This window comes from Hypomesus transpacificus, chromosome 4 (assembly GCF_021917145.1).
Source record: "Hypomesus transpacificus isolate Combined female chromosome 4, fHypTra1, whole genome shotgun sequence".
Lineage (NCBI taxonomy): Eukaryota > Metazoa > Chordata > Actinopteri > Osmeriformes > Osmeridae > Hypomesus > Hypomesus transpacificus.
The window spans coordinates 3,563,756-3,589,643 of NC_061063.1; the positions used below are offsets into that span (position 1 = coordinate 3,563,756).

The 25,888-nt window shown below is 46.9% G+C and overlaps 1 protein-coding gene across 1 annotated transcript in view; it reads right to left on the reverse strand.

The window, feature by feature from the left end:
* The window catches only part of ctdp1 (CTD (carboxy-terminal domain, RNA polymerase II, polypeptide A) phosphatase, subunit 1), a 48,549-nt gene extending 22,933 nt beyond the window's left edge, over positions 1 to 25,616 (reverse strand). The window contains exons 1-11 of the mRNA XM_047019031.1: positions 25,084 to 25,616; positions 24,226 to 24,309; positions 24,006 to 24,099; positions 23,687 to 23,815; positions 22,928 to 23,078; positions 21,761 to 21,851; positions 20,782 to 20,948; positions 18,784 to 19,908; positions 15,317 to 15,458; positions 14,906 to 15,139; positions 10,440 to 10,602 (exon numbers count right to left, since the gene is read on the reverse strand). Coding sequence (XP_046874987.1) covers positions 10,440 to 10,602; positions 14,906 to 15,139; positions 15,317 to 15,458; positions 18,784 to 19,908; positions 20,782 to 20,948; positions 21,761 to 21,851; positions 22,928 to 23,078; positions 23,687 to 23,815; positions 24,006 to 24,099; positions 24,226 to 24,309; positions 25,084 to 25,385 — 2,682 coding nt within the window. The 5' untranslated portion in view covers positions 25,386 to 25,616. The remainder of the gene's footprint in view (positions 1 to 10,439; positions 10,603 to 14,905; positions 15,140 to 15,316; positions 15,459 to 18,783; positions 19,909 to 20,781; positions 20,949 to 21,760; positions 21,852 to 22,927; positions 23,079 to 23,686; positions 23,816 to 24,005; positions 24,100 to 24,225; positions 24,310 to 25,083) is intronic.
* Between the last annotated feature and the right edge of the window lie 272 nt (positions 25,617 to 25,888).

Sequence of the window (25,888 nt, forward strand, 5' to 3'; positions counted from 1 at the left end):
TATCCATTTAGGGTCTCAGCAGTAGCATGGGTCACCTACAATGAACACTAAGTCAATAGCAAAGGTATTTCTAAAGGGCTGTCCTTGGAATGGGGGACAAAATAAATAAATGCTTTATGAAATGAAATACACACATATACATGTATATGTGTGTGTGTGTGTGTGTGTACGAATATATACAGCGGTGTGTGTGTGTATTTCTTTTTGTCGAGCAGATCTTCTGCGGAAGAGGGGAGTTGTGAGTGAAATACAGTTGAAAGATAATTGGTGCAGACAAGGAGTCGGATGATCTCGCTGGACTGTGGGAGGTGATATCAACACGAGGTGCACTAAGGCAGGCTCAACCACAAGCTGGCAGACTCCCTTCACACGAGGAGATCACAGGCTCAGTCAATAGAAGCTCACTCTCCTGACCTACGGCTGTTTGCTTCAAGTTATTGAAGAAAAGAACTCCAGACGAGTACACACCAAAATCCCACAAGGAATGGATTTGACACCCCTTATTGCCGACACCCATCTCTGACTGCGTTAGCCTGTCAGGAAATCATAGGTCGTCAGAGCATAGATTATGGCTTGAGGTTGTCTAGCGATGCAGGTTTATAGGCAATAATGGTTAAAACCTTGAATTGGAAAATAAACAAGCCTTGCTTGGGGGAAGTAATGATGTGTTTTCGAGCGTGCCTGTCCCTTTAATGAGGACAGCCGAATGAGAGCAGGGGACAAATCAGCATGTGATCCACAAACACAGGGGGAAAAACCGGATTATAAACAAAACTACATCTGAAAGGATATCACTAGCAACATCATTATTTAAGATAAACAAATCCTTTTATGCAGAGAACGTCCATTAATAGGAGCTTCCACAATCTGTCTAAACCCCCCCCCCAACTCATTTCCCAAATGGCACAGAGCACAAGGGCTCTAGATAACGGGTACAACTATCTATTCTCACACACACACACAAATGTTTACCGGATTTCTAAGCTTGAAACTTCAACCCTGACAGACATGACAACTACTTGAGGTCGTGGAGGGCAGGGTACCGCCCCCACAGCAGCGGCCTCTCGCGTGCCACTTCCTTTCCGGGCTCTCGCACTGTACTCAAGGGCACGAGCCAGATCAAAGGCCGTATGCTTTCCAATGTGGCAGACCCCCGCCCAACCATACTCTGTTGTGAGCAATTACCCTGGAGGAAATGTGAAACTCATTATTAGGCACCCTTCAGAGGGAGCTCATGGCTGCCTCCTCTGAGGCACTACTGTACGAGTCCTCTCCTTAGCCTTCTGCTCTCAGGTACAGAATCAAAGAACATTTTAAGGGGGACAATCAAAGGACAAGTAATGAAAGGTACAATTTCCAGAAGAGCCTGAATCCACGGATGTATGGACACACCCTCCACTACGACATTGGCAATGCAACTGAGGTCATTGAACTACTGTTCTTAAGGGTAGGGTTTTAAAAGGTATATAATTTGTTTTCTAAAGGACATAAATAAATAAAAATACCTGGGTGGGAACCAACAACAAATAGGCAACAGACTTTCTTGAATGCATCCAGCTTTTAGAAGAGACAACACATTGGAGAAAAAAACACAGTGCTTTGAAAATTAAAATACATGTGGGTTTATCGTTTCACTGAAGATGAAAACCTGCACGTCCACTAATCAAATAATTGTTCCCATCCTCCTCTCTTCTTCTTGATATAAAACGCGTTGGGAAAACGTGGAAACCAAGTACTGTAACACAACTCCAAACAGTTCCCCCACTCCTGGTGAGTTCCTCTGACAGTTTAAGGACTGAGGGTAATTCCTGTCAGGCTGCCAAGAACTGTGTGCTAATGTAGGCTGATCAAGGGGAATATTCATTGGGCTCCAGGTTTGGGGACAGATGATAGTCAGGCTCAGGTGATGAACTGGCTGGTCCAGGTACAGTCCATTAGAGGCAGTGTCAAGGAGACTGCTCTGATGCCCTCTTCTAACTCGCCACAGAGAGACAGTAAGGACTGGAAGAGTACAACTAGTCTTTCTGCTCCGAAAAACCCTGCCGGACTGTCGGTGTGTGCCATGCTTATACTCGTGAGACTTGCTGAAGAGTGAACTGAAACCTTCATGTACATCCAACCGAGCTGCAAACTGGCAGCTAGGATGTGCCTGGATTCAGCACCATGGACAGCACCACACAGTCGTGCAGCTGGTTCACATTGTGAATGTACACGCCGCTCCCTTCCGCAGCCTGAGAAAACGTCAACGGTAGAGGAGAAGCCGAGACGAAAGTGAGACGGTTCATGATGTACAGGGACGAGTATTGGTCTGAAATATATTATATAAAAAAAAAAAGCTTCCTGTCCCATGACAGGCCTTCGTTTATTTTATTGTCCTTGTCAAATACGATCCCGTTCAGCAGACTCCAAAAACCCTGACCCAGGGACACTAATTCAGTCGACTGCGCTGTACACGCCCAGACTCTAACCTCCCTGTGAAAGGACGTGGTGGATGTGGTGAGCTCCTCTGGAGAGCTGTGCAGAGCCGGCGATGCCCAGGGCTGCTGGGGCCCTCCGGGGTCACGTGACTCCTGTGGGAAGCAGGGGTGACGGCCTGCAGCGCCGTGACATTTCTGAACCCAGCTCTGCAGTGATCCACTCTGACGGCCGCTCTGCACCAAAGGTCGTCGTGAGAGACGGCCTGAGCTTGTCAGCTCTGTCAGGAAAGAGTGCAGCATTTGTAGGTGGGGGTGGTGTGGGGGGTTAGATAGTTCTGTTAAAAAAGAAGTTTTTACGGCTTCTGCTGGTTTTCAAGTTTTTTGAAACTCACACACATAGTTCTGATTTGCAGAATGTCATTTCCCTGTGTGAACTTTGGAGAAAACTCCAAAGTGACGATTAATAGCATACTTCTCAGCTATCCTTTTCTAAAGCTGAAGCTGCATGGCATTCATTCAGTGCACAGGAAACCAGAGGACCGTTTTGGCTAGCCACAGTCCCAAACTCATTCGAAAGGAAACCCACTGATTATACAGAGTATACTGTAGCTTTCGGAATGACAGAAATATGGAAGCGCAGCTGCCCTTATCAGGCCTTGCAGCTGGGCCTGCACAGAGGGAGGCTCGGAAATCCAGAATGTACACTGAGCTTGTCTGATTACCGGCAACTCAACCGCACGGATCCTTGTAGTCTTCTGAAACATCCTCATCAGAGGGTTCTGCTCAGGACCATCTGTGGTTTGGGGGGGGGGGGGGGGGGGGGTAAAGTTGTTGTTGTTGTTGCTGTGAGCCCTTTCCCACCTTGCCTGGCACGGTGTCCAGCTCAAGGCCGGTACGCAGGATAGAGGGCCTTAATCACTGCCAGAGGTAGAGAGGGCTCAGAGTCTGGGACTGGGCCAACTAGCTGGACGGAGAGGCCTCCATCTAGTCTGTCTGATGAAAGATTACAGACAGAGCTGAATACAACCCATTTTCGAAAGAAGTCATTCTGCCACACACACACACACACACCTTGTCAGCCTCTTTTCTAGAAGGGACACACTCAACTGAATCATTTTCTGTCCCCTACTGGCTCTTGTCAAATGTGATGTAGGTTTTCCTCCAGCCTCTCTATTGTTGGCACAGAGAAGATGGGATGAGGATAAGAGGGGGGGTTCAACACATGGAATCTGGAGCAGACCATCACAAACAAGGCGTCTTTGGCACTCTGTTAAGCGGAGACTGAGAAGATACGCACACAAGGCCAAACACATAACGCTTGTCTCATTACTTTCCATTCTTCCACTACCGATGGGCTGCATCCAGTGGGTACATCTTCAGAGGATGTTGACGGCGATTTCTTAAGACTGCCTGTTGTATAGAGAGAGGCGAAATGAGACACAATACAACTCCAATCTCAAAGATAAAAGGGTTTGGTTCGGCAAGAAGCCGGATGCGTTTCGAAAGTTGTCAAGGACCAGAGCTTTGGTCACGTTTGCCTGCACTGCTCTCCCCGGTCGTGCTGTGCCTTTGTGTTGAATTGAAAGCCGAGAACAGAAAGCATGGCCGTCTATTAAAGCACTGATGATACAGTTTGAAAACCATTATCCCTTCATTCGTTTGTTCATTGGTTTAATGGTGATTCTGTCACACAACAAGCAACAAAATACTCTGAACACAGTGTATCACACAGGGTAAACTCAGATCCCTGCCCTCCTGTATCCAAACAAACACTATTTCTATAGCAACAGCTCACCATATCACCACGCAGTTACCATCCCCATGCACATCCCACTCCAGGGTCAGGCCCAAGGACAAACAGCACACTTAAAAATCTATGAGATCAATGGGAAGGCCCTCTGGGCTGCATCAGTATGACGGATGACCCGGCCAGATCCCCTGTGATCCAGGGCTTAATGAGCCGGGCCTCAGAGAGGGGGCCTTGCATCACACACGTTCCGTACAATCTCCTGCAATATCTTCATCAGCACCTTCCACCTGTTCCCAAGGCAGTTCCCAAGGTAGAAAGGAAGTTAAACTAACACGAGCAGAACTTATTACATCATCAATGTGCTTGATTAGCAATATCCATTCCAGGAGGTAATGTGGCAGTCTATCTGGTGGAAACATGGGAATGGAAAAGAACACAGTGATGGATTGGAAGGAGTGTCTCCTTAAGTGCCTCTACAACGACATCATTATGTTGTGTGTGAAAAGGACAGCACATGCGGAACAGTGCATTTAGCTGCCATGGAGTCAAGGAATCATGGTACCAGTTTCAAGACGAGTCAACCTATAGGGTCACCAATATCTTCATCACTATCCAGTCATCATGTTGGTCCTGTTGACTATAGGAGCAGAGCGATGTGTTGACAATGCTGTAAACGGGTTTTGAGTTTGAGGAGTAATAAGCTGATGGTTGTAAATCTAGAGGCCAAACAAAAAACTAACCAGAATCACCTTTTTTATTTTCCCTCTTCAGACTCTAGAACCCCCCCCCCCCCCCCCCCCCCCCCTCGCTGTGATATTTATGAACAGTCAGCTCCCGCTAATATAAATCTCTGGAGCGCTGGCTTTAATGCTGATCCGTCCTGGCATGCCGAGTGAAAGTTATTGGGAGCAGAGCAAATTTACACCCCTGGGCTCTCCCTTTCATGATTTATTCAAGGAGGAGAGACTTTCTTTTGTATAGTAAAGGAAATGGGGGGGGGGGGCGGGGGCAGGGGAGGTCCATTAAAAGCATGGAAGTGGAGCAAAATGAATAAATGAGGGTGAAAGACGGAATTTTGGCCTAATCTGCCCTTCTCTTTAATGGCGGTCCAAAGCTTCTCATTATGCCGAGGGGCAGAGTCAGTTGGTGTCTGTCTACTGTCTGCTGAGGTGTGACAGGCAAGAGAGAACCCTTGTGCCTGAGCTGAGAGGAGCACTGCCCAAACGCCTCGGCCTGACTAAGCAGACAGCTCTTCCCCACCGCTGTACACAGGAGGAGATTAATTACACGGCAGGTCCAGTGCAGGCTAGACCCGTGTGATTAAAAGAACTCTGACTGATCTGACATCGTTCACAGATGGAACCCCCCGTTGTCGTTCGTGCTGCCGCGCAGCTGGGAAGGAAGGCTTTTCTACTTTGCTGACCCGATCCAGGGAACGCACTAACGAGCTTGTGTCGGAGTCTTACTGTACTCGCCGTTCGTTTGTACAGTTGAACGCCTTTGATGTGGCTGTGCTGAAAGCTTGAACAGGGAAAGCCCTCGTGAGGATCTCAGAGGGGGATCCCATGGAGACATGGAGATCAGACCACCTACACACACCCAACAGATGTTACACTGAGCATTGCTAACTGGGTAGAGTCAGAGCTAGTAGTTCATGCGACACATGAGAAAGCTGTTTTAAATGGGTCAGCACCAACGGTTTATTGTTCACTGAGTGCCAGGTACCACAGCCGCAGGCCCAGGACTCGGCAGACCCAGGACCCGGCCCCAGGACCCCGCCCCCAGGACTCAGACTCTAAGGGCACTGGAGATCCTAATTTCTACAGGATGGGGGCTGGTGGCTTACAGCTCTGCCCCCACACAGCGAGTGTTACCACTGATCCTGTGACAGAGGCAAAATATCCCTCTTGAGGTTTTTCCATATTGTTTCATGTCACACTGTTGGCTGGCAGCCAAAGACAAATAAACATAGTTTTCTTGTTTTAAGATCACAAGGGGATACTGTGACTTCTAGAGAGAAGAGTGGGCGGAAGGATGTGAAAAGTTCCTCTCGCAAAAAGGCTGGCATGGGTCTATAAAGTTGAATCCAGTTAAGACTTCATTCCTGTGACACAACCAGGCTTGTTGCTGCTGGTGATCTGACACATACTACAGTCAGTTGAAACCAGTTATGACATTTAAATGTGAGCCTGTCCACCTGACTGAGATAAGCCCTAGCCAATTAAGACAGGCTTTTGTCAGATTCCCTTCTACACCCACAACTTTTGGATTGTTCAAGAATGTCACGACAACCCTTTTAGCAGAGGCACACACAGTGGAGGGTGACATTTTAAAAACACACATTATCTACAGCGAAACCGTCCTAGAAGTCACGCTGCTTCTCTTTCCTGGTGTTCTTCTCTGATTGGGTGACTCCTGCTGGATGTGTTCCATCCTTCGACCATGGGCGGTTTCTCTCCGCTCTCTTAGGAAGCTCTGAGGCTCCACAGCGCTACGACACAATGCACCAAAACCAATCCAAACCAAAATGTGTATTTTCAGGATGCAAGAATGAACACCACGTCATCATCACACCGTTAAGCAAAAGCTGAAGACTTCATACAGTAAGACGGATTACAGCTCCCTTAGCAACAAGGAAAACACAAAAATCCATTGGATATTGTTTTCAGGAACCTTTGGTAAAAAAAAAAAAAAAAAAAAAAAAAGGGATGAAGTGGTGTACTAATGTCTCGTTAGCCCATCTACAATCCATATCTGAACTATCTGATCAGCCTGCTGTCTTAGAAAGGCCTTTCCACAGGATGGGTATTCAACCAAGCCCAGCAAGCCTGATAGTTCTGGATGCCCAGACCCAGATCTGATTACTGGACACCTCTGAATCTTGTGGCTAGCCAAAATGTCACATTTACACAACAAACGCTTCTGGTATTTGGGAACAATACCCTGATTCGACAGTCCCCAGAGCATGAATGGACCAACAGCATATCCATCTTTGAGAGAGAACACAAGAACTCCTTTAAGGTGGAGAGACGGGACTCCGAGCTACAGAGGGAGTCTAATGGTGTGGATACTGGTACGAGCAACGATGCGATCCTTTTAACAGGCAAAAGGTCTAGACTACCGTGAAATACGTTGAGAAGAACGCCAACCCAAACACCGCCCAATCTGAGCCCTGAAAGACAAGACACCAGCCCTGACCTTTAGCACACATGAAAGGACTCGCCTTCGTCTCTCGCGGGGGGGAAAAAAAGGCAGCGCAAATGGCAGACACGACGTCCTGAACCCATCGATGTCAATTGTGTGCTACGGCTGGTCTACATGTTCCAGACCCGGTGTAAATCTTCCCACTTGAGGTGGTGAAGGATGGTGGTAGATTGATGGACCCAGTCTCTCTCGGTAGGAGCCCACTGAAGATGAGTAATGACCACATTAGCCGGGCCCTTCGTCAACTTGTCTACAGCTGAGCACTTGTAGCACATGCGCCAGGCACACACGTAATAAATGCGCTTAGCTGTGTCATCTGTGGCGTCATGCTACTGGTATCTTACCCCCCGCCACCTCGCTGGGAACTACAAGTGATGGTCATTTAGGCGATGGGGTTTCGAGAAATCGTTACTATTTTGCATTACACAATCATTATTTGTGGACAGGCTCCAAATCTCAGGAAAAAAATATTGCCCACGTTAATGAAAGCATGGGTAAATCTCCCGGCCCCGTCTGTGACGTTGAAACCCCGCTGACGTATTGGCACACGTGTCCTGAATCGATTCAAGACGACGATATATAACCTTGCAACTCGCAAGTTGCAGGGTTTTACGTCTGATGCAAATTGCATCCCTCTTTTCTAATAAAAGAAGGCAGCAGACCTACGCCAGTGCATTTCCCCTCTCCACAAGAACCAATCATCATGTGCAAGGCTCCTGATTAATAATATAAACAATTTCGGCAGTCACAATGACATCTGACAGGAACATCAGGGGTGTGAACAGCAGGGGTGTTAGCAGGCACGGTAGATGCTTCAACACTGCACTCATATGGGCAAAACATTGATAAGAGAAAGGGCTGGCAGCGCAGCCAGAAAGAGCTAGCCTACTGGGATGGGCGATGCTTTAATGGTCAGGAGACGTGGTAGGGAACACTGAAGAGTGAGAACATGGACCACAGCTGGTAGCAGAAGGTTAACCACATCATACCCAAACCCCAGTCATATCACGCGGAACAAAATTGTCAATGAAATGGCTAAATAGACTTTCCGCAGCAAGGTCGTTTCTCTCTAATGTGTGCAATAAAATGAAGAAAACATTCAAAGCGACTTCATGTGTAGCGTAGGCCTAATGAAATTCTAATGAAGCAAATAGCCCATATTAGTTGGATAAGACGACAAAAGTACAAAGAACTCGAGGCTTTCGCATGTTTTCTGTGTCAGTGATTTACAGACGGTCTGCAGCACTGCACTTCCGAAGAAAACACAGGAAACAGAAATGGGAATTAATGGCGGGGGGGAAAAACACACACAACAGTACTTTCTCCCGTTGAAAATCCACAGCCCAAGGCGACTAGTTTAGAGGAGCATATATTCCAACCAATACATTGAACTAATAACCCGACAGAGAGCGCCTCGGCGCAATCTCCATCACTCCAGCGTGACCAATTGTACTGATAACTAAATCATTCAATTAAACCTCCAGTGACTCAATCCCATCTGCTTGGAGACACTGTGAACTGTACTGCAAGTCAAGGTCAACAGGGAAGAAAGCAGACAAGAAGACACAGAGACACACAAACCTCATGAAGAGCCTAATAAAAGTGACAACAGTCACACAATGTATGGCAGTAATAAAAACCACAGAAGAGATAAGGCTCGTAACACTTCTCATTCTATTCTTGGATGACACCAGAATACTGTACACTGACCACTGTCACATTACACTAACCCTTACAATGGTTGCTATGGCCTGTTGATGGGAAATATGACTGGAGGAAGATTACAAGTATCAAAAGCATGTTTATTGTGCTGGCCGGGTGATGAAACGCATCCTAGATGAAACTGAGGCAGATTAACACTCCGCTCTTCTTGAAGACATAAAAGATGATCATTTTGGCAAACAAACAAACTGCTGAAGCATTTAGTAGTTCTGGCTATGGACTAGGCAAAGATGAACGAGGGGAGGGGTGCTATAAGCATGGTTGAAAGTGAGTGAAACTTCAGAGAGACATGGCTGCACAATTCAGGCCATATTAATTAGGCTCACTCCCTTAAAAATCTTTGTGACGACTCTCCCTAATGAGGCAGATGTGGGAGGCCACAAAGTTGGGCTCCCTCGTGAATTAATTACGCAGCGCCAACAGCCACAATGCTCTGAGCACAGTCACAAACAAGTCACGGCTGTGCAGGCTGACAGTGGGCCCACTGCTCACAGTAGGTTCATTGGCATCATCATCTATTCTACCCATCCCTCATGTTTGTACTTATACTGGGGTGAGTAATATGGGGTGGTATGACAATATCCAGGCCTGCGTAAGCAGCATTGCACCACACGCATGGTCTGACTTGTGAACTTAAAGAGGATTGCTCATCATGTTGACCAATGTGACACTTATTGGACAGGTTACAAGCTCTCTCTCTCTCTCTCTCTCTCTCTCTGGGCCATGGATTAGGACAGCCCTGCTGAGAGTCAGAGCTTGGCAAGCACCCAGGCACAGGCGCTGCGCAATTCCCAGCTGACTGCATTAGCAGCCCTCCCGACACCATTAAAGACCATTATGCGGAATGGGGGAAGCAAAGCTGATACACATTAGAGTTCATTACACCTGTCTGGCAGTCATTTGAGTGACACGAGTGGAGGTGTGAGAGGGACGCGCGTTGGGATGACAGACAACATGGGCGGGGGCAGGACTCATGGTTGGACGTAACGGGAGAGATGGGACGTCAAAAGATGCTAGTTCGGCAATGTTGTTTGTTTTTCCATGTAAATGCACGACTGCACGACTCAAGTCTGGGAAGACATTTACGGAGCTCCAAATAGCAAGGCAGAGCAGACGGCGCACCATGTAATCATCACACATTAGGCAGTGCACATGGGTTATACTCTGCAACAATGTCCCATTGATATGGAAATGCAACTGATTCAATGGATAGTCAACAACACTATCCACAACTTGGGTCTCTCATCGATAGATCGTAATGTAACTACTGCATTCGAGTTTGTAACACCCTCAGGTCCCCAGGAACTCATGGAAACATGCTTTGGTAGGTGTCCTCTGAGACCCACCTCTCTGTCCATGCTGTCCAGGTCCTCCTTGCAGAGAGTGTACAGGGGCATGCTCTCCGACATGCTGGGCTGACGTTTCCTGCGAGACGGCCCCGGCTGCTCGTCGTCTTGGCTGGACCCCGCCACGGCCCCATCGCCCTGCTGCTGAGGCTTCTGGGAACCCCTGGAACACACGCACACACACACACAAAACCAAGCATTCATTTCAGATGATCAACAATCCTAAAAGAGGCGTGATACAGTTTGTCTCAGTTGGTGAGAGGCAGAGAGACATTGAGAAGGCTACGTGTGCGTGTGTGTTATTCCTTCACTCGCCAAGATGACAGTTAACAGTCGTCTGGGCCTCAGGGCCTGGGTGGTGTCCATTAACTGTGAGGAGCCACAGGGACAGTCCTGAGGCTAGCCCTTGGAGAACCACCAGAAATCATTTATTTCACAATGTCCCATGTTTGTGTTTGGGAGTGCATGTTTCTGCTTGTAATACACAGACCAGGGGATTGGTTATGTAAGCACAAACATTTAAAATACTGAATGTTTTACATAAGACTTTTTACAAAGACAGAAGTTCACCATAAAACGGTCAGTTTTCAATCTAGGACCATTTTGACGCCTGTTATTCCCTACACAGACGCTAGGAATCTAGACAGGTGGGAAAGTAGTGGAAAATAAGTAAGGGAGGGAGCAGGAAAGGGAAGAGGAGAACCCTTTCAGAGTGCATACTGTTAGCCCATCCAAATGGTAAGAAACAAAGTCTCCTTGTGTCCGGAACACAGGCTCGTGTTAGCTGGGCACTTCCTTACAGCTATCTTTAATTAGCGAGCAGTTCTTTGATGATTCAAGTCTAATCTAAGTTTATGTAACCCCCCCTCAAAAGAAAAATGAATTGTTCACTTGCTGTATGAATAATGTAGTATGATGCTATGCTAGCCATGCTTCATTATGATTGTAATTAAACAGACATAGCCTATCTGGTTCAAAGAAATTTTAGCCATCAGCAATTGTGTAGTACAGATGGCAGACAGAAACTGCCCCTGATTTGAGCTGAGAAACTTTCTTAAACTTTCAAAGCATGATGCTTGTTCTACTTTCACTATAATTGAACGGTTCTTGCTGTACTAGCCACTTTTTTGTTAACTATTTCTGGTTTCATAAAGACAACCTCTGGTTATTTATATTTCTGATCGTATCCAATGTGTTACTTTTTCTTCTATTATGTGGGCTATGCAGAAGTAGATTTCCACACAGATTTGAGCTGTTGCTGGGTAACCACCACTTTAAAGGTTTTAACAGGGACACCGGCACTCATACAATCTCTCTGGCCTGTCAGACAGCACCTCAAAACAAAAACCTGTTTGCTACAATAAATCGCATATAATAATGGTACTTCTCATGAGTTCTAGAATGTAACAATGTGAGCCTTGCCATTTCCCAGGCTCAGTGTGTCTTACAGACTCAGTGTGTTGTGGATGGGACACTTTACCCCCTAGTGACTTTCATGCAAACGAGTCAATCATTAAAAACCCAGGCTGCGGATTGGCTGCGGATTGGCCGCGTCTGCATTTATATTATTTCCTGTTCCATCATTTCCATGGGAGCGTGTCATATTTGGGAGGATGGCTTTGGGATTATGCAAGCAGCCACTTAACCCTGGGAAGGCAAAAACAAGACAAATATCCTCCTCTTAAAGAGCTAGCTTTCCTGTTGTGCTTGGCAGGGGGCTGACAACCGGCTGAAAAACTAGTAAACAAAGAGAGAGAGACACAGAGAGAGAGAGACAGACAGACAGACAGACAGACAGAGAGAAGCTCCTCATTAGAACGACAACTGAGGTGGAAGACTAGGCCAAGGTGATTCATGGACAGTTTCTCAGTGTTCTTGTCAACCACGGAGAGATATGAAAACAAAGGGCAGCTCCCCCTTGAACATGGAAATATATGCAAACACTTCCACATATATTACAAATACACTTCCTCAGATAGCAGCTATTAAATGAGGATTCCAGACTGTATTTTATGTTATAGATTGTGGTGCCAACCTGACTCGACAGTGCTCTCAGACTTATTTATCTTTGAGATAAGTACTTATTTTTCTTTCATCCAAAATCGACTCTTATCAGCACTAACCTACCAATCTATCTTGCTGCTGAACCGCTCAACGGGCAGAAAATCACCTCGAATTTGTTAATCATTCCTCGAGTACAATTCCAAAGCTGCCAACGCCCCCCGTTTTATCGGCCGCATTTTTATTTAGAGCTTCGGATTCATGTCGAGAGGGGTTCCTACGAGAAAATCCAATTAGGCTAGGGAGAGAAAAGGGTCCACGCAGCATGTAGGCTGCAGCCCTCTCAGGTCCTGGCATGACATAGTATGATACAGTGCCCTCCAAAAGTATTGGAACAGTGAGGCGAATTCCTTTATTTTTGCTGTAGACTGAAAACATTTGGGCTTGACATCAAATAATGAACGTGAGACCAGAGATCAACGTTTCAGCTTTTATTTCCAGGTATTTACATCAGGATCTGATGCACAACTAAGAAAATATCACATTTTGTTTGAATCCACCCATTTGTCATGTGATCAAAAGTATTGGAACAGATATACTTAAAACATATTTAAGTGAATAAGACTTAATATTTAGTTGCAAATCCTTTGCTTTCAATAACTGCAGCAAGTCTGTGACCCATTGACGTCACCAAACTTTTGCATTCTTCCTTTTTGATGCTTTCCCAGGCTTTCACTGCAGCCTCTTTCAGTTGTTGTTTGTTTTGTGGGGTTCCTCCCTTCAGTCTCCTCTTAAGCAGGTAAAATGCATGCTCTATAGGGTTTAAGTCTGGAGATTGACTTGGCCAGTCTAATACCTTCCATTTCTTGCCCCTGATGAACTCCTTTGTTGTTTTGGCAGTGTGTTTTGGGTCGTTATCTTGCTGCATGATGAAGGCTCTGCCAATCAGTTTGGTTGCATCTTTCCTTAAATTGGCAGACAAAATATTTCTGTAGACTTCCGAGTTCATTTTGCTGCTGCCATCATGTGTTACATCCTCAATGAAGATTAATGAGCCCGTCCCAGAAGAAGCCATGCAAGCCCAAGCCATGACATTACCTCCACCGTGTTTCACAGATGAGCTTGTGTGTTTGGGATCATGAGCAGTTCCTTTCTCCAAACTTTAGCCTTTCCATCACTTTGGTAAAAGTTAATCTTTGTCTCATCAGTCCATAAAACTTTGTCCCAGAATTTTTGAGGTTCATCTCTGTACTTTTTGGCAAATTCCAGCCTGGCCTTCCTATTCTTCTTGCTAATGAGTGGTTTGCATCTTCTGGTGTAGCCCTTGTACTTTTGTTCATGAAGTCTTCTGCGAACAGTAGATAGTGATACCTTCACTCCTGCCATCTGGAGGTTGTTGCTGATCTCACTAACAGTTGTTTTAGGGTCTTTCTTTACAGCTCTCACAATGTTTCTGTCATCAACTGCTGATGTTTTCCTTGGTCTACCTGTTCGACGTCTGTTACTTAGTACACCAGTAGTTTTCTTCTTCTTCAGGACATTCCAAATGGTTGTACTGGCTATGGCCAATGTTTCTGCAATGGCTCTGATTGATTTTCCATTTTCTCTAAGACTCACAATTGCTTGTTTTTCACCCAAAGACAGCGCTCTGGTTTTCATGTTGTTTTCACCTCTGAATACAGTCTGCATAGACAAAACCTATCTTACCCAATCTGAACCTGAGTGTAGACATTCAGTGGTATTTATTGATTGAATAATGTATGTAATAGGACACACCTGGGCAACAAAACACACCTGTCAGTCACATGTTCCAATACTTTTGCTCACGTGACAAATGGGTGGGTTCGAACAAAAAGGTGATATTTTCTAATTTGTGCATCAGATCCTGATGTAAATACCTGGAAATAAAAGCTGAAACGTTGATCTCTGGTTTCACATTCATCGTTTGATGTCAAGCCCAAATGTTTTCAGTCTACAGCAAAAATAAAGGAATTGGCCTCACTGTTCCAATACTTTTGGAGGGCACTGTACATCCATCCATCTGGGTGTGCTGTGCTGACAAAGGACTTTTATCTTAGCAGCCAACACATACACTTCTATAGAGGAAACTCAGTGGGTCTAGGGTTGGGGGTTAAGGTGGGGCTAAGTGGGTGCCAAAGCAACAGGAGGCCAAGGGAGGTTCCCTAATGGAACCGTGATCAAGAATTCTGTCGAGTCACACTGTCGTAGCTTATACTGTGGCTCCACGTGCATGCATGTTTCCATAGGGACACATTCTTAAACCATATGAAGCAGTGACTGCCTTCACCACCTGCTGGAGATGATCTTACCAAGCAAAAAGAGAGCACCTTCAAGCCTATCCAAACATACATTACAGTGAATTCTTTGGGAAAACTTTTATCTTGTAACTTTTATTTTAAGTGCCGTGAAACCTAAAGAAGCGGAATGAATGGCCTTTTCTGTACCTGTGAGAGGACGGCTCTCCATGAGCAGGCATCGACAGAGACGACCCTGGGGCCTGGAAGTAAGATGGTGGACGAGAGGCCTGAGGACCCCTGCGGTTCAGTTTCCCTGTGACAGGGTCGTACGTTCGCACCTCGGGCGCAGAGGGCTGGACTTTGTGTTGGATGGGGACAGGGTGGTAGAGAGGGTTCTGGAAGGCCCCGTGAACGTCAGGGAACGTAGCCGGGCTGCTGCTCCTTCAGACAGACAAGAGAACGGATTGGATTTTCAGTAGAGAACACACTTTTTTTTTTTCCTGCTACAGTAAGTGTGGCTGACCAATATCAATAAGGTTCAGAACAACCTTTAAAAGTGATGTTTTAAACACATCAGAGTCAGACCTGGGCAAAGTGTCAGTGTGTGTGTGTTCCTACCGCTGTGTCTTGGTGTAGTCCTCCTTCAGCGGGTACAGCACTTCATCCACACGCTCCCAGCGCTCCAGACAGCCCCACAGCCAATCAGGATTGACCACGTGGAGGTGCCTGCAGCCTTGGGCCTGACGCACCTTCTCTGTGCCTGGGCGGAGGGGGGGAGAGGGGGAGGGCAGAGATGGAGGAGGCAGACAAGTTAACAATGAGAAATTTGCACACAGAGTCGATCAATGTATGTGTACGGGGTTGTTTCTGAGACCTTCTGAACTGCTATGCAAAACAATGGCCAGTGCTGAACGACAAGTTTACAGTGCCGATACGAAACGAAAATCTTTGATGAAAGACTTGCCATTCAGAACAGTCGAAGTAGAAATGTCCTTAGAAAAGTGCTTCCAACAACCCTTTTAGTTTCCATTTAGAACTCAAAGAAGCACAAGCTTGTTTTATTGGCATTAGCTTGGCGCAGACAAGATACAAGGCCGTCGACTTGACTCGAGGCTATTGATGTTTGACACAAAGACAGGCAAATTGGATCTCCCAGCACAGTACCTCATTAACACTGGGTTATTGTGCGGCCACAGGGCGACGATCAAATCCTTGCTCGGCCATCGATTGGCTCTCGTTTCTGGCCACATTTTCCTCCAAACTGATCTGCCGTGTCCGGCTCTGGTTTGTTGTCAGCGTGGCTACATGAGCATGGGTCGGTTCCAGAACAAGGTCAGCCTTGACACCGCATAGCAACAGCGGCTAGACAAATCCCAGATACGATTTGACTGCCAACGCTACCGTTTCTGAGGGCTGACAAGACAGAGGGGCGAGGGGAGCTTAACAGTGGCAGCCAGAGCGCCTGCAGAGCATTTCTGATTATCCCCCTGTCTTCCCAGTGATGTTTTGAAAGGCTGTAGGGAACATTTCTTCCCATGCAACTGCTGCTGCTTGTGGTTGTGTTTGTTTGGACAGAGTACACCCACGCCTGTTTCTCAGGTGAGGGGAGAGCGGGGAGGGAGCCTGGAGGGTAAAAGCAGGGCTCAGCCTCGGTGGACGCTGGGGCAGAAGCACCAAAATCATGCTAAGTTGCTAAGAGTAGCGCCTTACTCTGGGTTGACCAGGTCTCCAGCTAATTTATAACACAACCAATCTTCTTTTGAGGTCCTGAAAAGCTACAGACTCAGGAATAGTCCGGAGGTTAAAATAGGCTACTGTCCTCTCCTCACAACAAATACAAATGCCCCCCCCCCCCCCCAGAAAAAAGGAACAATAGTTTGGGGCGAACAGCTTTTCAAGTCACGGAGCGCCCTGCTCGCTCACGGCTGCCTGCCTTCTCAAGTGTTCAGTGTTCCGCTGTCTCGTGGTGTCGACTCAGCCCACCTCTCTCCGGCAGACACGCATTGACCAGCCGTGCGCAGCGTGATGGAAAGGGACATGGATTTAAAGGCTCTTAATCTTACTTCTGCCTGTGGCGTCAAGCCGACAAAAACCCAGTCCCTATGCCTCAATATACCGCACACCCTGACAGGCAAAAGGAAAAAAAACATGACATGCCGCAAAAGACCTTTGCTGAAAGAGGGCAGGACTGTAGAGCAGACATCCAGGACAGAACCTGTTCCTTCACAGAGGTCATGACCACCAACTATTCTTTTATACTATATTCCAATAATGAATTACTTATGTGAACTGGACATGATTACTGCCTAGCAGAGAAGCCTTTGTACCCGCTACCCACACAAAGGCACTTTCCCCTGTTCTCTCCAGATGAAGTGGGCTGTTGGTTTCACTCTGAGTGCTCAGCGGTTGATTTACCCCTGTTCAGAGGTGCTAGGTTGCTGATTGCAAAGTGCTCCTCTCGGAGAGCCGCTTCCTAGGCAACGGTGGAAACTTCCTGTGCTTGATTTCTGAGGGCAGGTTGGAGGAGGAACAAAGCTGTACCCGCGGAGACCGGGCTCTTCAGAATAGCGTCACTGAGTCAAGTCAATGAGTTTGCATGAGCAGGAAGTGGCCACTTGTGTGACACTTCCAACGTCTCTTCTACCTGTGGAAGCTAGTCGACGTGTCTGGATGTTATGAAAGGCCACGTGTTGGCCATCTAATCATGTGAAGGAAACGACCGCCTAAGGCGATGCACACTCTAATGTGGCCACAGGCACTCTGTGGTTTCCATACGGCCTGAAGAGTGTAAGCCCAAAGGAAATCAATGCAATGGACACTGAAGAGACAAGGGAAACAAAATGACTTGGAACAAATGAATAGCCTGACGGAGTAGTCGTCAAGCAATGATTGGCTGAGATCTTTAGGGGCCAAGCATGGGCCCTTATTCACACTCATACTTCACTTGTCTGTACCACAATCTACACTCCATGATTTGTGAAGGCCCTCTCTCGACATGAACACAACAAACTGTTTTAAATTATGCCAATTGAGTGATTCACAGAGCATTAAAAAGACAGAGTGACCTGGAACACAGGTTAGCCTAGCTTTCATGCTCTGACAGGTAATTTCTTGTTAAGTGTCCCATTCCTGCCCTGAGAGGCTGACCTCTCAGTTATACAGCGTATGTATAGCTCATCAAGTCTGTAATCATGACATCTGTCAGTTCCGCCTCATGCTTTCAACGCCATGTCGTTCGGAAACCCTTTTAGTTGTCTTAGAATGCCGCAATCAGCAGACATGAACCACACAGGAGTGCCCAGCCTCGCCTGAAACCTATTGGCCCACGCGACTCATTATACAGTATTACAACAAACGTGTTTTTTTTTTTTTTCCAGAAGACATAACACGGGAATAATCACTAAACTGGTCTTAATAAAGTGTAATATTTTGCAGTTATGGACGGAAAACCCTCAACTACACATAGGCCTAAGCAAAACACAAAAAGGGATAAACCCTTTTGAACTGTGGTATAAATGAATACATGAAGGCATGCCCTCCAATCCAATTGTAGATGTGAACATGGATTAAACTGCTTTAAAGTGGGGTTTGGCTAAATGTTCATTATAAACCCCACTGAAAATGACTGAATCGGAGGTTCAGAGTTGGATCAAAAAGAGGCTACTAACTACTTGCATCAGAACCCCATCAGTGCTTGTGTTCCAAACAAAAACCCTTTTTAGGTTTATTTATTTATTTTCATAAGGTCATTTGTACCAAGATTAAAATCTAATAAAGCAAAGTTCAGATGTTTTAATTAGTTTATTACTCAGGGATGTATCTAATCAGTTTCAAATTGCTCATAGAGTTTTGTTTCTCATAGAGTTGCCGACGGATACTACTGAGAGATAGTGCTTTTTGAGCAAGGAATTGTCTTTGTAATTGGACAGAAGTCCCCTCCCATTCAAGACAAACTAATTAGCCATAGCTACTCAAGTTGTTTCCTTTCGGACTAAACGTTAATAAAGGACACAAAGATCCTACAGCTACAATCTAAAAACGAGGCATTCTTCTATCAGCCCCAGGTCAGTCAGCGTCCTACTCACCAGCACGTGCAGCGATGAGATGAGTCGTGCTTCCGGACTCCTTGGAGCTGAGCACGAGGCCCTTGCCAATCTTGGCCCCCAGAGCCTTGGCGTGGTAGCACTCGCGCGTCCTCTCCATGGGGTAGTTGGTGGGATAGAGGCCGCTGAACACGATCGTGGTGCCCTCCAGAGACCTGCTCTTCAGCTCTGGGACGATTTTCCGGATGTCTGGGGTCTCGGCGTTCTCCTTCCTCAGGTAGGCCTCGTAGCGGGCGTAGTACTCGGCATGGATCCTCTCCAGAACCCCTTCCAGGTAGATCAGGTGGTCGTCCTGGTCCACATCAGCCTCCTCTTCTTCGTCGTCCTCCTCATCCTCCATGCTCTGGTCCAGGGACTCCTCGCCCATGGTGACCCCGGACTGCTCGCTGTTCTGGGACTCCGTCTCTGCCTCCCTCCTGTCCGGCTCGGAGCAGCCGTTCCCCAGCTCTGGGTCCGGGAGAACCACTCCTGGAGGTTCCCCCGTCTCGGAGCTGTTCTCGCCAGCTGCTCCGCTCCCGTTGTTCTCCACCTCCTTGAGGGCAGAATCCTCCGAAGCCCCTCCCTCCACTTTGGGTATCCTGGAGCGGCTTAGCTTCCCCTCCACGTCGCTGTCTGACGAGGGGGGCTTGTCCCTGGTGGAGTCGCTGTCGCTGGAGAGGTCAAAGTCCAGGTTGTTGGCCTCCGGTCCTGGATCGGAGGCTTGTGCGGTTTCCCCGGTTCCTAAAGTCCTGCTGCCGTCCTCTCCTTTCACATTCGTGCTGTCGCTTACCTGTGCCACGTCACTCCCCTGTGCCACGTCACTCCCCTGTGCCACGTCACTCCCCTGTGCCACGTCACTCCCCTGTGCCACGTCACTCCCCTGTGCCACGTCACTCCCCTGTGCCACGTCACTCCCCTGCCCGCCCTCTGCAGACTCCTCCGGCCGAGTCCGTTGGTTGGCGGGTGTTTCCTGAGTGGTTGGGGGTGCGGCCGACTCCTCCCTGCCGCCATTGTTGCAGTCCTTCCCCCGTTTCCTGAGGCCGTTGTTGTGCTCCTCTGCTGCCGACGTTCCCGCCGTCGCTGTTGTCGTCCCCGAGCTCTCTGCTGCCTTGCTGGCCTGGCCTCCACCTGCAGGAGGCGCCATACAACACACCTTCACAACAGACAACCATTTACAACATCCCTTTCAAATGGAACACCCACTGGCATGCTGCAGACCTCCCCCTGACTCCCAATCCATTGTAACTATCTCGATGCTCAAACCCATGGTCAGATCCAGAACGTGCTACTTTGCTAATTAGGTCAAAAGTAGGAGCCCTATTAAACTCTATGGGTGGAATGCAAGCCCCTCACCACTAGAACCTACTCTATTAAAAGGAGCTACTTCCCCTTCTGTTATTGACCCACTGTGAATGAGCCCCACGTAGGGCTCTGGCAGCCGTCCATATGGGGTGAAGTCACCACATCCAGAGAGGCACTTCACTAATTGATGGCTGAGAAGAGCGTGGGCCGGCTGACTGGAACACTGGCCCCCTAGAGAAACACAGCTACAGGCTCTGTATGGGAAGTCAAGCCCCTAGCTGCTCCCCCTCGTCTCCACTGATGCTCATGGGTCTAAGGTCATCTCCTGGACGAGAGGTTGTTCAACATCTGCAGATTCCGGTCCTGGAGGGAGCTCTTTATCTTCTGTGATGGGGTATCTCTGACTTAGAGTCCTAGAGTGTGACGTATGCCTGCTCAGGAGAGCAACTGAGCCAGGTGGAAAACCATGACGACTCTCTCTTTATCTGGGGCTCTGACCTACTGCCGGATCCAGACCATTCACTTCGACCTCATTGATTCACTGCACCCTGCACAACTACTACACAGGTGCCTCCATCCTCCACTTTGATTGACAACCAACCAACCATTTACATCTCATGCGTACAAATTCAGCCATTCAGTCTTAAAAAAAAAAAACAAATGGAACTTAGAAGAGCAGACATGTCACACTCTCAGTACCTTTTCTTGCCATCTGTGCCTCTCGTGACCCTGGAGGGGCGTTGATGTCCCCTGTGCCCTGGAAGTAGATGTACTTCTTCACCGTGATGAGGTTGGGCGCGAACTTCCACACGTCCTCGCGGTCGTCAATGATGCAGACCATGGAGTCGCCGCAAGGGAAAAGGTTCCTGGCAGAGAAAAGAGGGGAAAGAAAGGGAAGGGAGAGGACACGCATTGGTGAATGGCAAACATGAGACGTGTTTTGGTGTGTCTAACGCTCTCTGGGGAGCGAGAGCACCGCAGCGGCTCTTCAGTCCCCTGCTACAGCAGGACATCACACACACAGCCAGCTCTGTCACTCTGCTTCCCTCTCCAGCCTGAACGGGCTTCCTGTCTCTGCCAGGGGGGGCCCACTCGTTATTTGAACATTGTGGCCACGGATCAACTTTCTCTCCTCTCGCTGAATCTTTGATTTAATTAGGAGGGAGATATCGCCTTGGCATCGTTTCACAGGATGCACTTATTTGAAGGCATTTGGCATCTTTAGTCCCTTTGCTCATTCACAGCACAGTCGTCCCAAGTTTTGGCCGGAACATTTCCATTGCGTAACAACGGCGGAGACAACAAAGTGAATCTGGAGGGTTTGACTGGTGCCAAGTTGTAATCAACACAGGTTTCAGGGGTCTCAATAATTAGAACTTGAGGATTAAGCTCCAAGATCATCAATTAAATTATTTCAGCAGTTGCCAAACCCCCACCTCCAGTCAATAACACCAATTGGTATTCTGAAGAAAAGGAATGTTGTGAATTTCTCTCTGTGGTCACGCTTGTTCACATGATAGGCCACGAGTCTATGATCCGTTAAGACTTCAAATTCAACTTTAATGAAATGTCCAGAGATTGCCTGAGGTATAAATGGCCTCCGGTGGACCCGTGTGTGGATTGCGCTGTCTTGTCTAAAGCAGTCCTGCTCCCCAGACTGGCAGAAACCGGTTCTCACCTAAGGTTCCCCGTCTTGGAGTAGGGGTCGATGCACTCGTCTCTCGAGAGAATGCGGTGTGAAAATAGTTTCTTTTCTGGGTCCAAAAAACCTTGTAAAAGGGGAGACACAGACAATTAGAAAAAACACAACAAAAACAAGACTGGAGATCATGCTGTGCATACAATCAGGAGAGATTTATTGAGCTGCACTTTCGCTGCTTTTGAAGCATGGTGGTAGGTAATACATTTGTGGAAGTGGAGGCCCATTTGCTCCTCGCGGGACACCATCATAGTTCCTCATCTGGGCTGGAGTAAAAGATCCAGTAACAAAGCAAGAGGCTTTCATGTCCGTTTCCAGCTATTTCCCCTGTTTTTGCTTCCACGGCTCGTCACCTAGCCTGTTTGGTTCCACTATTCTTCAATGTATCTGAAATTTCATTTTAAGCCCCTTGTGTGATGGACTTGGACACTCATTGTACATTCTGGGGGTTTTCATTAAAACATCCATGGGAGGAAACAGTAGCGCCCGCTCCTTATCAGTGCTTCTCCTAAAGGGCCGCAGAGCCTGATGTCTGGAGAAGCAACAAAGGCATCCTTTGATGGGAGTACATACTGGCCTTCTGCTGAACCAGACAGGACAGAGTCCACACAACAAACCCTTCCCTACCTTGCAGGAGCACAATAGAGATGCACAGAATAAAAAAGAATAATCTCTGTGGTCTACAGAGAGGCAATCCAAACTGGGGCTGGTCAAATTATACACAACCGAGCGCAACGACAGTGAATGCCAAACAGACATCAAGGCAGTGTGACCTGATGATGTGACTTGCTCAAGGCTCTTGACCTGCTATTAAGCTTTGCATTTCGGTAGCACGCACTGTGACAAATGCAAAGCGCCGGCAGAGTTGGGAAATAAAGGTATATGCTGCCCTCTAATGGTTACACAAGCAAGACAACTCACTATTTGAATTTGAATAGCCATCTGCATGCCATGCTCAGCATCAAATACCTACAATTTCTTCAATCACTGAGATGACAAGTTGAGCAACCAGCCATAGTACAAGATTCAGGAACTAAAAGTAATTGGCGAAGGTAAAGGCAACAAACTAGTCAGCACTTTCATTTGGTCATTACATAGATTCATTTCAACGTTGGAGACGCCAAACATGAGAAGACTGCAAAGTACCTGCAATGGTATGTGCGTACAGGCGACTCCCAAAAGTGAAGACGTGCAACTCATAGAGCTTGGCTATTTTTTCCAGGAAGTCCTTGCAGTGCGGCCGCAGTCGGGTGTGTAACATGGGCTCTCCGCGCCCCAGCTGGAAGTGGAAGATTCCCTGTGAGGCGTGTCACGTACAAGGACAGATATAAGACAGCAGAACCAAGAAAGCCTTTTCACCCCAAAACAACATTAAACGGAATTCTAATCAAATAACTGTTAACGGTTAAGTTCTGACTTAACTGTTGAGTTCAATCACCAAAATCATCACGTTTAAAAATCAGGATTCTTGCAGGTTTCAGTAAGTCAAATTTAAGACCTTTTTAAGACATTTTAAGACCATAGAGATTTAAATTTAAGACCTACACAATGCATTATCCGAAAAATATTTAAATCAAAAGACTGAAAAAAACATGTAATTTCTATGAATGGAATTCATTTAAATTAAAAAAAAGCATACATTTAATTTACAGATAAAGCAATCACATTAGTAACCAAATTGAATATTTTTGGGGCAAAGTTTGCAGCGAGCCTGGAGCTGGGTAGTGCTTGTAACCAACAGCGGAAATCGCTGTGATCTCTAGCCATAGGTGTGTTCGACTTCATGCAGCGCCGGCGTCGTCTGCAGCCGGCTGTTTGCCGCTGCATAAATTCAGTCCATGTCGAATGCAACTCATGTTGTGGTCGGTGTAATGGCGATGTTAGCCGCAGCTGTGAGAGCTGTACCTTGTTGGACATTCGCTGGCAGTGCTGTTCGGTGGTGTGGATCAACGTCTGGTCCAGATCCACCATCAGAACCAGCTTCTTGTTCCTGTGCAGCCGCTGCTGGTCCTCTCTACCCAGCTGCTCTGCTTGCTGTGTGGGGGGACAGAGGAGGGAGGGTGGGTGTGTAGTGTATGCAAGTACTTTATGGCTGTCAAAAATATTCAAACAAGATAATGCTCTAACATTGCAATGTTAAATGTGAGAAGCGCCACACAAGTTCTACAGTGAAATCCCTTAGCCCTGTTGGCCCTGTTTTCAAGAGCCCCATCACAGGCCTCACCTCTGAGCTGACCATCAACTCAGGCACACTGTGCACCATAGAGACGGTTGCCGTGGAGATGTGCGCTTGCTGCTTCCCATTCTTGTTCTGTAGCCTGAGAGAGAAAAGAGTGGGAGTACATGTCTTTAGCAATGTGCACTCTTTGGACCTTGAGCATGTTGTGAAATCCACTGTGGTATTCCTTGTTAACAGGATGTCATGTCTGTGTGTGACCTCTTACTGTGTTAGATCCTGTCCACATTCAGCGCACAGCCCCTTCATCACTATGGGATGGCTGCATTCTTCTATTCTGATGATGACACCACTTGAAAAAACAGAAGAGCAGAAAAAACGATTGGCCATAGACGACACAGTGGTTTGTTTTAACCTGGCAATTTACTTGCTTCAAGAGTGTGAATATCGGAATATGTTATCTTTGTAGGTTCAAACTTGTCTTGCCAAACACAAAAACACCTTTGAAATGTTAGTCAAAAGAAGCACATTCTGAAATGTTGGTTATACTGCTTTGGTGTGTCGTGTGATAAAAGCAATAAACTTATGCATTAATGAAGTAGTGATACAATCCAAGGCTTTTGTAAAGTAGCCCTGCTCAACCTTGTTGCTAAAAATCTCTAGGACTAGCCTATGTTAGCGTTGATTAAACTATGCTACGGCGCTTTTATTGTCACTAAACACAAATATTTTGCTATATATCAGGATATAAACTTGTCAATTCAAATTCAAATAAAGAATAGGTCAACGCATTGGGTTATGTTTTAAAATGTCAAAATTGAGTGCCCATAAAATATCCGATAGAATTTCATAAGGATACAACCACGCGTATGCAACCAGGTTCCCACTGTTAATCCAGTTGTTGTGCAGATCAGTGGCCTTGACTAGCACATGCGCGACATAGCTGGCTTGCTAGCTAGCATAACAAGCTAACATTAGCAAACCAATTGCTAACACACCGAGATTTTAGGCAGAATACTAAGTCACAAAGACAAAATCAGCATTCACATTAACAGTTACAAAACTCGCAACTTAGCTAACTACGTTGTTAGTTCTGTTAGCCAGCTTGCTTAAGTCGCTGACTCACCCTGGCGATATGACTTGCCCAAGTTGACAGCAGAGCTCCTTGACAACTCCAGCACGGTTTGATTTCAGCTTCTTTTCTGGCAGTCTTTTCTGCTGCTCTAGTGCATCGGTGCCGGACTCCTTTTCCAGCGGAATAGGAGCACATATCGCAAGAACAGAATCGACATTGACGAGTGACCCGGGTTTGACTTTCCACTCAAGCAACCGCAGAGGACGTGCACCGACAGGACAGCAGATCTCTGCCACTTGCACCATGGGGCCCTCTGCTGCACCGCCACCGCCGGAATCTGCAGGGTCCTCCATCTATTTCCTCTTCAAATTCCTTTCAACTTTACTCCACAGCCCAATTCAGATATATATCCAGGTCACCTGAAATTGCGTCTGTCATAAATAATGTAAACGGATAAGCTATGTTCTAAATAAAAACAACTGCGCGCTGAATATCACAGCATAACGGTGCAGAACAGACCGAGCTTCAGTTTCTTTCGCTCTTCCCGCCCGTAAACAGGAAAGACACGACTCCAGCGACAGTCCTCGAGTATCCGGTAGACTGATGATGACAGAGGTCTCTCTTTCCAACTTCAGTTATTGATCACATTTTTATTTAAAAGAATGTTGGTTCCTAGTAAACCATTAAATTCTGTTATATATTTGTGAGTGGTAAACTCCCTCGTTTTGTTTGGATCGAGGTCTACTTTCCATAAGCATCTTTGGGGACATCCCAGTAGGGTATTGTCATGATGTAACATGATGTAATACACAAATAATACTTCAAACTCAGTAATTGCTTTCAATGTTATATTTCG